A 14,863-nucleotide genomic window follows, 5' to 3' on the forward strand; every position below is an offset into this window, starting at 1 on the left:
GCAAAGGACTTGTAGGCAGAACGCATTTGCATCCCACGTGCCCTGACAGCTAGCAGAGCCCTCAGTAAATACTTGCAGAGGGGACGAATCACACTTAATTTTCTGGGAATGGGAATGGGGGCGGGCAGCATGACGCTCCGGAGAGAATGGCGGGGGCAGAGAGCCTGGGATTACATTTTATCCACCATAATCCCACAAATCCAGAAGCCACCTGGACAACAGTTTACTGGACTGAGCCTTACAGCTCCCAAGCTGCCCAGAACCACAGAGCTCCGGAGTCGGTGTATTGTGTGTGTGTGTGTGTGTGTGTGGCTTTTGTTTTGTTTTGTTCTTTGAGGCAGGGTTTCGCTATGAAGCTCGGGTAGTGTATATTGTCCCTATCTTTGGAGAGAGCCAAAAGGGGGCTGTCAATCAATCCATCTGAGGTAGAATCCACTTGAAGTCTCCGTCTCACCCATTCACAACTCCCCCTTTTTACTCTCAGGAACTTTTATTACGGAAAATTAAAAGATAACAAAAAGTGTGTGTGTGGGGGGGGGGTAACGTGTTAGAAAGAAGCCTCCAGCATCAAGATGACCAAGCCACGCCGCATCTCGGCTCATCTCAGAGGCTATCTCCTGGCAAGCGCAGACGCAACCGGGAGCGACCGGAATCCGGGATTCACCGGGAGGCCCCAGGAGCTCCATAGCGCGGCCACCGGTCAGGTTCTAACCGAATGTGCTCCCTCCTCTTCCCGCACGGCGTGGGTCACCTCGGCCTGGTGATGTCCCTGACACCCCACCGGTAGTCCGGGGTGATGCCTGAGTGAGTCTCTCGGCGCGGGGCCCCCCGAGAGAGGCAGCGAGCGCCCGCCACTTCCTCTTTCTCGCTCTGACTAAGACGCCCTCTCTCCAGCCTGCTCCATGGGTGGAGGCGGGTGCCCGCACGCTCCGCCCGTGGGCGTGGCCAGCCGGAGGGGCGGGGAAATACCCATATTTGGCCTTATATGGGCACTCACGTCACAGGACGCGCACTCATTCACATAAAACGCTGCGCTGCCGGCGGAATCCCCAGCTTTCTGGGGCAGCGAGCGGCCGGGCCGGGAGCCCAGCGAGCGAGCGGGGCGTGGAGAGTGTCGCGCGGCCCCTCGCGCCGGGCTCTGTTTGCAGGCCACAGCCCCGGCGAGGTGGCCCGCTCGTCCTCTGGCAGCTGTGGGGCGCGCAGCGTCGGGCCGCTGGGTGGCGGCGGCATGAAGGTCACGTCGCTCGACGGGCGCCAGCTGCGCAAGATGCTCCGCAAGGAGGCGGAGGCGCGCTGCGTGGTGCTCGACTGCCGGCCCTACCTGGCCTTCGCCGCGTCGAGCGTGCGCGGCTCGCTCAACGTCAACCTCAACTCGGTGGTGCTGCGGCGGGCCCGGGGCGGCGCGGTGTCGGCGCGCTACGTGCTGCCCGACGAGGCGGCCCGCGCTCGCCTGCTGCAGGAGGGCGGCGGCGGCGTGGCGGCGGTGGTCGTGCTGGACCAGGGCAGCCGCCACTGGCAGAAGCTGCGGGAGGAGAGCGCCGCGCGCGTCGTGCTCACCTCGCTGCTGGCCTGCCTGCCCGCCGGTCCGCGGGTCTACTTCCTTAAAGGTGAGTTCGTCCGGGAGCGGACTGCCCTTTGCCACCCTCCCCTCCCCTCCCTGCACAGGGTGCAGGGACACCGGGGCCCCAGGGTTACCTCCCTGCGTGGGAACTCTGAGCCAGAGAAAGTCACCACTTGCGGGAGTTTGCACCCCGGGGTTTGACGTGCGCTTGGGAGGTCCTTACACACGTCAGCGCCCAGGGCTTCCTTCTCCCCACCCGCCTTTCCTCGAAAGCGTCTGGCATCCTGTCTGTCCTCTGGGCTGGGTGGGCTGGGAAGGTGCCGCGGGCGGTGCTCCTTAGCAGTTCCTGAGGCCCAGAGCTCATGCTGGTCACTGGCGCCATTGGCAGGCCACGGGGGTCGGAACCTTTCTGTCCAGGTCTGGCGCGATCAAACAAGTTGAGACCCTCCCCCAGGAGAGTGGCGCCGCGGTGTCCCCTTTCTTCCCGCCTAGACAATTAGAGCACGTTAGGCTGTGTCTTGGTGGGCCTCTTGCCTTTTTGACCCTGGCAAATCCCTCCCCTTCCTCTCCCTTTATTGCTTTTTATTGTTATCCTCCAGCCTCCTCCTCCTCCTCCTCCCATCTAGGCTGTTCTCAAGCTTAATTTGGGAGCTGACAGCTTTCCCACCCCTTTCATCCCGTCATCCCCAGCAGGGGATTATCCCTAGAACTGCCTCAGAGACTACCAGCCCGCCAACCTTGTTAGGAGAGGTGCTGCAGAGGCTGTAAGATATGGAGGAGATTCTGTGGCCTTGATTTTAGGCCTTCAAGAGCTGTCTGCAGGCCCGACTGTTTCACCTGCTGGGGAGAGAACGTTGGCTTCCGGTTGTGGGTGTGTGATTACTCTCAAACCCCACATCATTGATTTCTGGGTCATTTCCTGTGACTACTCCTGCCTTCTTCTAACCTCAAAAGCATGGGAACACTGGCCTGGGTGCAGGGGAGAGAGGTGACCTCGGATAGGGCCCCAGAACTCTGATGATTAAACACCTTGTCCAGGAACTCTGTTACATGGTTCAGATTTCAGGTGCAGCGAGCTTAAGACCCAGTGTCAAATCAAAGCCATGCAAGTTGGAATTTCACACACTGTAGGCCACGAAGATCCCGGGGCAAGTGGTAGCTTCCCAGCTCTTAACACCTCTTGCTAACTGTCCCTTGTTGATCCCAAGGGAGATAACAGGTGGATGTTGCTGCAACCCCAAATGCAGAGTGTGGAAGGGTAGGTGGCCTTTTCTAAGCTCTGCAGCTTAGTCTCTCTCACTGTTAAAAAAATGAGGTAACATGTATCCAGGTGACAAGCTGAATAACCCCAAGGGTGTTTAAGGAGGTATGTGTCTTCAGCTCACCCTAAAGCCTAGTTCCTCTCCAGAAGCAGCACCAATGATTTCTTGTTAGGTAATTTCTCTCATGGATAGCTTTTAAAAACAAATTGAGCACATACCTTTCCAGACCCTGCCCCTTTTCTTGGAGATCTTGCAGACATCTGGGTTGCTGCATAAGAGTTCCTGGTGATAGCCACTAGGCTGCTTCCAGCCTGGCTGTGTGAAGAGCCATTACGGAGAGGGTAGATGTCCTTGCCAGTTGCTCTGGCATTGTGGGGTCTTGTCCTTCATTCAGACCATGAAAGCTAAAGTGCAAAAGAGATATGCCTTTGGGATTTGATAGATATTGCTGCCCTAATGACACCACTGAAGTTCAAACTGTGGCAAAGGAGAGTCCCTTTCTCTTAAATAGAGCACCCCAGATGTGCATTCGACTCTGACCTAGTGGTGCAGGGTGTTGGTGCCAGGCCCCTTATACTTCCTACAGTTCTGTCTCCCACTGAAATGAGAGACTGGTGACCAGTTGGGTGGCTGGTGCTTGCTTATATATAGTGCCTGTATGCTGCCTCTCTGTTCCTGTGGCAACACGGTGATGATTGAAAGTAGACTCACTCTGAAGAAGGTTGAAGCGGCCTGAGGAATTGCTAGCACTCTTGCAATCCGAGTGAGGCACAAGTGAGACAGCAGAGAGGAATGTTCTGTCTCCACACCTCCGATGGGAGTGGGCGGAAGGCAGAGACCTAATCTCCTGACCCCAGCCTGAAGAATCAAGCCCTGAACACTCTGCTCTGCCTGTTTCCTGTTAGGTTGTAAGCAATACCTCTTTCAGCCCCTCCTGCCCACCAGCTCTAAATGGTCTATTTAAAGCCTAGAGACGAGGGAGCCCTGAGGCTTCTCTTCCTTTAGTTTGGGAGTGCTTAGGCTAGTCTTTCTCCAAATGCCTACAAACCTCTTATTTTGTTTCCTGGAACCCAAACTGTTGAACCCAGGCCTAATCCTATGATTTATTAACTAGAAAATAGCCCATTCCCCCAAGGATATGTGAATTAGCGTCAATCTGTAAGGGGCTACACGAGGCCTCACCTCTACTCCCTGCCCCCTTCTAGCCAGGCACCCTGTCTTCATGGCAGAGAACATGACCATTTGTGGAAGACCAGAAATTTCTCCAGGGAGCTGTCTGTCTGGTGACCACGGGGGGGGGGGGGGCGGCATTGGGGAGTACTAAGTGGGGACAGGGGCTGAGGACAGGGGTGGCAGAAGCTGAGAGGAAGCCAGAATGACAAGGTGACTCATCCCAGGAATTGGCTGCAGCTCCGAGGAGGGAGCTGGAGGCTGCCGTGTAATCCCGTAACTGTTTGCTGACTGCAGGAGTAAACCCTCCACTGTTGGGCTGTCAGTACCAAAAGATGGAATCGAGAAATGAAGGTTTTTAGGAAGGACTTTGTCTCAGGATGCATGCTTTACTAGTGACGTGACAGCGAGTGAGTCCTTGAGGCCAGTGAAAGGACGAGTAGGTTTTCTGGAGGCTCTCTGAAGTACCTCAGGTTGCTGTCTATAAGAACAGGAGGTTCCTAAGCAAGGATGTCCAGTTCACCTTTAATAAGGCCTCAGCTTTCTAAGGGCCTCTGGAGCAGAGTTATTGTCTTCTCCCTGCTGGTTCAGAGACTCTGATGTGGGTACATTTCTGTTACCTGGTCTTTTTCTTTTCTTTTTCTTGAGGCAATCTTCAACTCCTTTCTTCCTCCTCCTCCTCTTCCTCTTTTCTCTCCTCCTCTCCCACCTCTGCAGCAACCTCCAGCTGCTAAGGTTATAGGCATGTGCTCCCATGCTCAGCATTAGAGACTCCCCTTAACCCTTAAGTGAGCTGTCCATCCGGGGTAGTTGAAATACAATACCAGCATCCTTGCCATGTCCAGAAGTCTGCATTTCCCATTTGGTTTTGAATGTACTAACTTGATTTATGACCACATCGGAACTGTAGAAGAGTACGTCAGTGACTTTAGGACCTTTCCAGTGAGAGAGGGCAAGCACTGTTGAGAGTAGGAGAGGATGCAGCTGCAGTTTTGCTTAGAGCAGATAGGCTACGGGAAAAGCCAGTTACGGAGTCTTAGAAATCAAAGAAAATTTGCATAATCACACTTTTGTTTATATAAACAGAAAAAAACAGTTTTTGTTTTTTGAAAGGATATGGCTAATGTTTACCAGATGCCAGATAAGCCACTTCTGATAGACACAAAATGTTAATCATTGCCTCTCTTTGAGAGACTATTAAAAACTGATTGATTGATGATTGATTGATTAATTGAGGGGTATGTGCACCATGTATGCACAAGAACCCAAGAAGGTCAGACTAGGTGTTGACCACACGCACACCCCAGCTTGAATTCCACGTGTGCGATGCCTTGTAGGTGCTTTGCACTGAGCCTAGGTTCTCTGCAAGAGAAGTAAGTGTCCTGAATGGCTGAGTCATCTCTCTAGCCCCTAATGACAGAGTTTTAGAAGTGTGTGTTGGGGTGGGGGGTGTGTGAGTAAAGTATATTTTTTTTATTCTGAAAGTAGTGATTTTGTTCAGTTGTCTTAAAATTACACTTACTTGTTGACTGTGCGTGTGTCATAGATAATCTGCAGGATTGGGCTCCCCCTCCCTTATGTGGTTCTCAGGAGGAATCGGGTCATCAGGCCTTGTGCTTTTACCCTCTGAGCCATCTCACCTGCCCTGTTATTGTTATTATTATTATTATTATTATTAAGTCATATTATTACTTTAGGGCGTATGTCACTATGCAGTGGGGCGGTGGGGGGAATATTTCCTGACAGTCTGAGAACCCAATGCCTTTGCCTGGCTCACACTTTGTTTATTCCTTTATTTCTGAAGGGGGGTATGAGACCTTCTACTCACAATATCCTGAGTGCTGTGTGGATGTGAAGCCAACCTCACAAGAGAAGCTCGAAGGCGAGAGAGGCCTCCTCAGCCAGTGTGGAAAGCCCGTTCTCAGCATCGCCTACAGACCCGCTTATGACCAGGTACGCGCTTCTCAGCTGCTGCCTCTGTTCCTTCTTCAGCATCCCCACTCAGCCTGGCTCTGTGCAATAAGGGAGCTAACACTGCTCTTCAGAGTGCTACTGTCGCTTGCCAACAGGGTTGCCCATCCAAGAGTAAGTGGGCATTCTTCCTGCACACACACAGCTAACTAAAGTCCCTGGGCCACGGGATGCTGGGTAGCTTCTGGAAAAAAGAGGAAGTAAGAGATAGCATTATTATTGTTATTATTATTATTATTCGCTGGCTTGGGAGGTTAGGGGAAACTTGGGAATATCGTTTTTTGGGTTTCCCTGAAGACATTCAGAGCTGCCTTTCAGATTTCCTGTGGTTGTTTTGTTTTAAGATTAGTTTTATTTTATGCACATGAGTATTTGCCTGCATGTATATATGTGCATCACGTGCCTGCCTGCGGAAGTCAGAAACGAGAGTTGCAGAGGGTTGTGACTTGCCGTGTGATACCGGGAATCCAACCCAGGCCCAGGTCCTGTGGAAGAACAAGTGCCCCTAGCAGCCATCTCTCCAGCCCCATTCTCAATGTTTTTTGGGGGGTGGGGTGGGGTGGGATGGAGGTGGAGACAGGCTTGCTACATAGCCCAGGCTATCCTTGACTTAAAAGATCCTCCTCCCAAAGTCTAGGGTTCTAGGCTTGTGCCACCATACCTGGCTGTCTCCTGCAGGTTTCCAGTACTTTCCGTAGATTCTGGTACCAGAGGAAGTGGAGATACTAGAGGCCTGGATGTTTCTGTACGCATACGAGGGCTTTTGGTTTTTCCTCTAAAAAACCAAAAGTTGTACTTTGTACAACTCACTGACCGTTAGGGACTTAAATGCCTGTGACTTAGAGACGTTTGTCCAGGCCTGACAGAAACCAGAGCTCAGGCCGCCACCACCCCCCTCACCCCATCTCACTGAGGGCAAAGTATTAATTAGGGGATGACTTTCAGTGTAAGGCCAGTTTGCAAAGACTCCAGCTGCTGGTTCAAGGCCACCCTGGCCTCATGGCAGTTCTTCAACTCTCTCTTCTTATTCCTTTCCTGTTGGCTTAGACATCTGACTTGGAAGGAGGTTGTCAGGCTTTCCCCAAAAACAAAGAACATACACAGTAAAGCCTTCTAGACACGGCTGAAAACAGTAGCTCCCTGCTACGGGCAGAACCCAGCCCTTGGAGACAGAGTTCTGAATAAAAACAGGTGGCCTCGTTTCTAGTGGGATCCTCGGTCATTGGAAGCCTCTTAGCTTGGCCAGCTGCCAGAGTCATGGGGTTCTATTTGTTTTCTTTCATGAAAGATCAGCTTGCGAGATGAACCCGAAGCCACAGCATCTGTCTCAGCTGGATGCTTGTGTTTGTTTTGTTTTGTTTTAATTTGGGTTGTGTTTTGCCCCTTTCTCAGAAACTGACAGAGAAGTAGGCCTGGCAGCAGGTTGTGAAAGCTCTGTAGACCTTTAGCCCACTGAGGGTGGGGTGCTCTGATAGGTCTTCAGCCCTCACCACGGGACACACACACACACACACACACACACACACACACACACCCCGTACATCAAGAGAGGCCAGGCGAAGCTGTCACATCCTCTGGATTTTCTGACAGTCTTTGGAGTCTTCTCTTGAGTTGAACAGAAGACTCAGAAAAGGAAAGGCATAGACTATCAGGGCTGTGATGGGCCAAAGCTGCAGGGGAAGTTGGAAGGTATCCCAGGTTGGTACATCAGCATTTTCCAGGCACTCAAGGAGTGTCCAGCCTGCTTCTTTGAGGGGGTGGCTGTTGGTGCCACGGGGCTTGGGGGTGGGTGTCGGGTGGGGCTGTAGCTGATCAAAGGTAGATGGAGTCTTGGACTTGAGTCTCTGACCTCTTTCCCAATAAGAACCATTTTTCCAGTTTCTATGCAATAGGGAACTTGAGCTGGGCTAGGCTGGGCTAGGCTAGGCTGGACCAGTCTGCCCTCCGGCCAAGACCAGACCTGTGGGGATTCCTGAACTTCAGCATCTGCCCTGTGTCCTCCTTCCCCAGGAGAGAAGCTGTATTCTATTTATTCATTCTTCACCTGAAAGAACAGAACAGCTGCATAATATGCAAGTTAATAGTGTACCCATTCTCTCTGTTGTGTCTTAACAGTTATCCTAAGAGGACCGACATTGTTCGACATTGTTCGCAGTTTTTTGTTTAGGGGCTATCAAAACTGCCCAAGCTCCTATTGGCTGAGAAGCTAGGACTTCACCCAGAGCTTCTCTCTCAGATGCTGGTTCCTAACCTCTGTACCACACTGCCTCTGGAAGGCTGCCCTGTGTGTGAAGAGGGAAGGGTGCAAGTGAACTTACATCTAGACAAGGGCAAAAAAAAAAGGAAAATATTCTCTTCCTGCTTTTACTGTCAGACTGGATAGCTAAGCCTGGCACACACCCATAGTACCAGCTGCAAGTTCAAAGACAGCCTGAGTTCCACAGTGAGTTCCAGGCCATCCTGGCTCCACACGGAGAACATGTCTCAGGGAGGAGTAGAACAGAAGCAGCCCTTGCTTTCTCATCCTGAGCTGTAAAACCACTCAGCTAAGACTTGCCATCCTTGCTAAGCAGTCAGAGCTACGTTTCAGCCCCAGCTCTCTTCTCGTTGTTCATGACGCGAGCACTGATCCCATCTGAGCCTCAAGTAACTGTCTGTAACATGGCGTCTTTGCCTACCTTACAGATCCATTGTAAGCAGCTATAGATACCTCAAGCCTCTGACATTGTAGGTGCTAGTAAGAAAGCTGGTTGTAGAAATGTATCTCAGTTGGTAGAGTGCCCGACTACCACGCACTGACCCTCACCCAGCATTTGGGAGCTAGAAGCAGGAATATCAAAATCAAACTGCACCCTGTGCCCGGCCCAGCTCAGAGTTTGAGGTCTGTCTGCGGAACATGAGAGCCCATCTGAAGAAGTGTGTGCGTGTCTGTGTGTTCCTGTGCAAGTTATTATTAACCTTACATACAGTCTCTGTTACTTTTGTCTGTGTGATTAAGTTTGCTTTTGCTTAAACACTTCCAGTGCTGGATAGGTTGCCTGCTGCGACCTCCCTCACTCACTTGACCCCCTGACCTTTTTCCTTACTACCAGTCTGGCGGAGACTTTCCCTTGCACTCTTGGGGGGGACAGGAAATGGATAAACAGGAAATGGGGGGGTTCCAACAGTTAGTGGCCTCCTCTTGGCACCTTAGAACCCTTAGATATGCAGATTAAGTCTCACTAGCCAGGGGCTCCTGGCCTTTCACGTCTGAGGTAGATGGTCTTGGGCCCTTTGTCTGGAGCTCCAGCTTTCTGGGTGAGGGTGATGACCTCAGCTCTCTAACTCCTACACTCCATGTGAAGGTTGGGGGTGGGGGAGCCCCTCTGCCTGTGGTCTAACCACTTCTCTGAGTCTGAATTCTGGGTAGGTAGTGGTTATTTTCAGTTCTAAGAATGATACTTTTGTGGGGGAGAGGACACAAGTTAAAAGGCTGTAAAAGAGGATACTCTGTCCAAGCCTTTTCCGTTTGATGAGTGGATTACTCAGGAAGCTGCCGTGAGGTTCAGTGGTTTGCGCTGGTTCTTTCTCTCGGGGGAGTGTGGACTTAAACAAGGGCCCTTTCGGTCGGCACCTCTTCCCATCCGTGATAGCATCAGAAGGCTGCTAGAAATTCTAACCTCCTCTGTGTGTGCAAAAAAATGGAACTCTGGTCCCTGTGCGTTTTGCTGTTAGTGAGTCATGAGGGTAGAGAGTTTGCCAAGGTGGAGGTACCACCCACACCCTTGGCTGAATTGCCCTGGCTCCGAACTCTCTCTACCTGGAAACCAGAAAGGAACCTCCCACCTTAAGGAACAAATAGGTCAGGGTGGTTGTTTTTCTTCTCCCAAATGAGCAAGCTAATCGGATCTTTCCTGGTTGTCCTTCGTCCCTGCTCTAGGGTGGCCCGGTTGAAATCCTTCCCTTCCTCTACCTTGGAAGTGCCTACCACGCATCCAAGTGCGAGTTCCTCGCCAACCTGCACATCACAGCCCTGCTGAATGTTTCCCGCCGGACCTCCGAGGCCTGCACCACCCACCTACACTACAAGTGGATCCCTGTGGAGGACAGCCACACTGCTGACATTAGCTCCCACTTTCAAGAAGCAATAGATTTTATTGGTAGGTTCAGCTAACACCCCCCCCCCATTGTTTTGAGAACTCCTTAGAGTGGAATATGTCTTTTTACCTTTTGGTATCTTAGTTTGGTTACCTTTTGGAAGGGAAGGAGTCTGTTGTTTTGGTGGACAGCAACTTCTGTAGCCTTAGGTAGGCTCAGGTTTGCTATGCAGTCAAGAATGACTTTGAGACCTGATCTTTGTCCTCCTCTCAAGGGGTGGGACCAGGAATCTACCACCATGCCCGGCTTAGGAAGAGGGTCTTGTATGTGCAGCCCGTAGAGTTGGGGCCACAAACAGGAGTGGCTCTCAAAGAGGCCAGGGGAGGTCTGAGTTACCGTTATTAGGAGTTCTAGTGTACCGATAAAGGAATCCATTTTGCTTTATAGCAGTACTTTGGTGCTCTTGTTATTGGGCAGGAGCAGGGTGCATCCATCCCCGTGTGATGCTGTAGGCGGGAGGCAGGGGAGAGCCTCCTGCTACGTAGGTTAGGCTATTTTTAAAGCAGACAGAATGGAGGGAGCACTCCTAATGCACCAATCCTCGCGGGCCCGGCAGCTTGGTGCGGTTCTGGAAAACAGATTTGGAGGCAGTATTTTCAGCTAACTCTGGATTAAAGATAGCACTGAGTCAAGCCCCATGCCTTGTACACAGAAAATCTGGCACCTTTTGCATGGTCCCTGTGTTCCTCTGAGGCAGTTGTCGTCTGTCCCATTGTACAGGCCTGGGGCCCTCGCATCTAGCTAGATGGAGCATGGGCTCTCAGGTGTCCTGCTACTCACAGTCCAGATCTCCCCGCTGCCCCCATTGTGTTTAGCCTGACCTATCTGCTTCAGATGTGGAGAAACATCCTCAGCCTTATGATCCCGCCTCCCTCTTCTCATCCTTCTTTCTCTTCAACATGCATATTCACTGGGACTGAGACATCATTTTCCTAGATCTGGTTAAAGGCAGGTGTTAGGCACCAGGGTAATTACTTAGCACAGGTAGCAATTAAAGGGCCCCCTTCAACCACGTGGAAGGAAGGGCCTGTGCTCACCACACACAGTAGCATAAGAAGTCTGGACAAACTCACCAGAGGCATAGGCTGAGGCTATCCCCGTCAGCTGGGTCTCTAGGCTCAGAGGCAGCCATGCTGGGTTGTTTGTGGGAATTCTTGACTTCCCTTCCTGCCCTGGGGAGGGCTTGGCCCTTCTCAGTCTGTTACTTAATTACCTGGATGGCTACTAAGTGAAGTCATGGGACCTGCCCCCATCCAGCTCTGAGAAACCTCCCTCTGCATCCTGTGTGTTGCGTCTGTTTGTGGACACAGTCACACAGACCCACAGTGTTTCAAAAGTGCCTGGTATGTTTTTTAAACCCAGACACGTGCCCTGATAATGGAAGGAGAGGCCTCCCCAGTGGCCTTGGACTCAAATTAGCTTCTAAGGAAGTTGGAGACTGAGGCAAGAGCCTAAGGTTTAGGAAGGTACAGAAGCAGTGCCTTTTGAATCCTTTCTGTTCTTGAACAAGACAGTGGCCCATACGTGCGCACAGACAGTGGGGGAGGAAGGGAGAGGAGACGAGATTCTGTAATCGTCTCAACCCCATAATACCAGGGGGACTTGGGGTCTCTCCTCAGAGCTAGCTTACCGTTCTTGTTGGGGCTCGGGTTCTTTATTAAAACTCCTTCTGAATTGATGAGTTGCCTCCAGTGAGAGACTGTGGGCATGCTCTGGAGTTTTGTCGTTCTGATTGGAAATCTCAGAGGCTCCTCCCTGACCCCTGAGATATTTGATCTTTTGGATACGGATCCATTTTCAAACCTCTTGAATTTTTTTAAGTGCATGGGTCTCCACCCATGTAGTAAGAGGGCATTTCCACCTTCGTCTGTTTGTTTGTTTGTTTGTTTTGAATACTTTGGCCTTATACAGTAGCATTTACAGCTACATTTAACTCCTTGTGAGTAATCATTTCCTCTCTCAAGAGAGGGAATTGTGGAGACCTTTTGTATGGTTTTGACTTGATATGTACTCAACTTTAGCCTTTCCTGTTTTTAGCAGTTTGACTGGGAAGGGTAGAACAGCAGCAGAGAGATCCTTCACACACACACACATACACACACACACACACACACTCTTTGTCATGGTAATCGAAAGAATGCTAACTGGTGGTGGTGACTTGAGCAGTGACTCCCATTGTTGAGCAAGATGGAGTTTGCAAAAGCCATTAATATTCTCCATCTAGTAAGCGTCCCTTAGACAGGACTATAATTAGTGGCCGGGCACTGTTTGTTATATGTTCGGTGGTGAGAACCCTGAAACCTCACCAAGCATCCTGCCCTGGCATAGCAAGACAGGGAGCCCAGGGAATGCAAAGACCTCTTCGAGGATGGGGCCTATGTCATCACCATTAGGTCAGAACTGGACTCAGTTGTTTTTCCAGGTTAGTCCAGGTTTGAGCCTAGGATACTCTCAGAAGATTACACACACCCAATAATGAAACCTGCATGTGGTTTCGAGGATTTTCCAATGGTGTTTGAACCTGATCCTGAAACACAGATTAAGGTGGCTTTCCCCAGCGAGGATGTTTCCAGATCTGGCGCGTACACTGAAAAGATCCGTGCAGGTATCCTCGGAAACAGCTTCAGGGATTATAAACATCCTCCGCATTGCAGATACTGGGTTTGTAGACTATAGGATGGACCCCCATGCTCAGCTTAAGGACCAGGGGCCTCACGCTGACATAGGGAAGGACAGCTAGGTTGCACAGACTGTATGCTCTGCGTGCCTGCATTTGGTTTTGCCTCTAGACTCTAGTCTGACTTACTGACTTTCTCTTTGCTTCTTTCCAGACTGTGTCAGGGAAGAAGGAGGCAAGGTCCTGGTCCACTGTGAAGCTGGGGTTTCCCGGTCTCCCACCATCTGCATGGCTTACCTCATGAAGACCAAACAGTTCCACCTAAAGGAGGCCTTCGATTATGTCAAGCAGAGGAGGAGCGTGGTCTCTCCCAACTTTGGCTTCATGGGACAGCTCCTTCAGTATGAATCTGAGATCCTGCCCTCCACACCCACCCCCCAACCGCCCTCCTGCCAAGGGGAGGCAGCCAGCTCTACGTTTATAGGCCATTTACAGACACTGAGCCCTGATATGCAGGGTACCTACTGCACATTCCCTACCTCAGTGCTGGCACCGGTGCCCACCCATTCGACGGTCCCAGAACTCCACAGGAGCCCTGTGGCCACAGCCACATCCTGCTGAGACTGTGGTCGGCGGCTACCAGCGAATCCCCAAGAGCAACTGTGATTTTTGTTTTGTTTTGTTTTAAACTTGTGGACATTTCATACCCATGCAATACTGAAGACCTCTCTCTGTCCTGCTGGCCCAGTGAGATGCCGAGTGGTCAGCAGGCTTGCAGATGTACTTCAGACTAACCCCAAGGATGGGCTCTCGGGATTGTAGGAAGGCCAAGCCATGCCCCAGGCACAGCACGTTCTGACTGCTGTACTTCCAGGACCCCTGCCCACTCAGGACCACCTAGTCCTTGCACCTCAAAAGTTCGCCTTTTCATTTCAAGCATAAGGCAATAAATAGATACTTGTAGCAAAGTGGGAGCGAGCTTCGCTGGACCAGGAGGGGAGAAGCCAATTCACCTAGAAGGAAGCACAATTTTCACTGTTTTTTGAACTTCGGTAAACCTTATCTGTCTCTGTCACTTCAGGGAAGAGAACTGGTCACCACCCAGTCAGAAACGTTAACTCTGCTAGATTTGTCAGGACAAAGGTAACCCAGGAGTGCTCCTGAGATTCCGTCTAGGGTCCCATGAAAACTGTTGGTCGAAGGAGAAGCTGTTGCCTCGTTGCGGTTTCTTGCTCACCAAGGGTTCCTCGGTGACCTTGGACTCGGGCGTGATTTAAAAAAAAAAAATACTTGAACCTGTCCCTCTAAAGCACCTCTGGTGTCATTCAGAAAGTCGTCAGACCCTAGACCAAAACTCACCTCTCTGAGGAGGGGCAGTAACTGCCTGTGTCCTGGGTGAGTTGGTTGGTGACTGACACTTCTCAGTTTAGTGTCCTGTGTTCTTTTTGTCATCCATTGTGACAATGTTTCCCTCCCTACCCCCTGGGGAGTTGTTTTTAAACTACTGATTCTGGGATCTGCATCTTTTGCAATGTGGTACTACTTAACGTTCCTTGATAGATTGTTTTTCCAGGGGGAAAGGCAATAAGTTCCCCTAAACCCATGTGAATGTGAAGAAAAGCAGTGTTGCTTGGTTGGTGTGTTTTTTTGTTTTTTACATAGTACAAAATAAAAATAACAAAAAAAAAAAAAAAATCAAAGTGCTTGTTCCTGTTAGTGGTGGCTTGGGATAGGCAGGCATACCTTTGGGAGGGGACTGAAGTCTGCCTTACTGTTTTCGTGTGGCCTTTAAGAATACCACATGCACACCCAGTACCTGCAGAGGCCAGAGGGTGTCACACTCCCTGGACTAGAGTTACAGACAACTTGTCAGCTGCTATGTGGATGCTGGGAATCCAACTCAGGTCCTCTGGAAGAGCATCCAGTGTGTGTTCTGAAGTGCTGAGCCATCTCTCCAGCTCCATTTCATTTCCAAATGAACGGTCGGGGTGAGCATGCTGGATACGAAGCTCTATGCGTTTGCTCCAGTCTGATTTTTAACAAGGACATAGAAATGCTGCTAGAACATTCCTTGTGGGAGCCAGACCTCACACCTAGGCTCTCCCTTTAGCCGCCTGCTTTAACTTTTGGTTCATCATTCCTGAA

General features: G+C 50.9%; 1 protein-coding gene across 1 annotated transcript; it reads left to right on the forward strand.

Moving 5' to 3' along the window:
* Positions 1-1,021: 1,021 nt before the first annotated feature.
* Positions 1,022-14,352, forward strand: Dusp5 (dual specificity phosphatase 5). The gene is made up of 4 exons (XM_021216209.2): positions 1,022-1,607; positions 5,798-5,946; positions 9,884-10,103; positions 12,933-14,352. Exons 1-4 carry the CDS (start codon positions 1,229-1,231, stop codon positions 13,337-13,339), a joined length of 1,155 nt encoding a protein of 384 aa, XP_021071868.1. The 5' UTR covers positions 1,022-1,228; the 3' UTR covers positions 13,340-14,352.
* Positions 14,353-14,863: the final 511 nt, after the last annotated feature.

The sequence above is a fragment of the Mus pahari genome, chromosome 1 (assembly GCF_900095145.1).
Source record: "Mus pahari chromosome 1, PAHARI_EIJ_v1.1, whole genome shotgun sequence".
In the NCBI taxonomy this organism is placed as follows: Eukaryota; Metazoa; Chordata; class Mammalia; order Rodentia; family Muridae; genus Mus; species Mus pahari.

Bases quoted from the DNA above. Each gene is read 5' to 3' on its own strand.
- Dusp5 (XM_021216209.2), top strand. From the start codon at position 1,229: ATGAAGGTCACGTCGCTCGACGGGCGCCAGCTGCGCAAGATGCTCCGC. The intron at 1,608-5,797 runs GTGAGTTCGTCC...TTATTTCTGAAG, and splicing joins GCGGGTCTACTTCCTTAAAG to GGGGGTATGAGACCTTCTAC. The intron at 10,104-12,932 runs GTAGGTTCAGCT...GCTTCTTTCCAG, and splicing joins AGAAGCAATAGATTTTATTG to ACTGTGTCAGGGAAGAAGGA.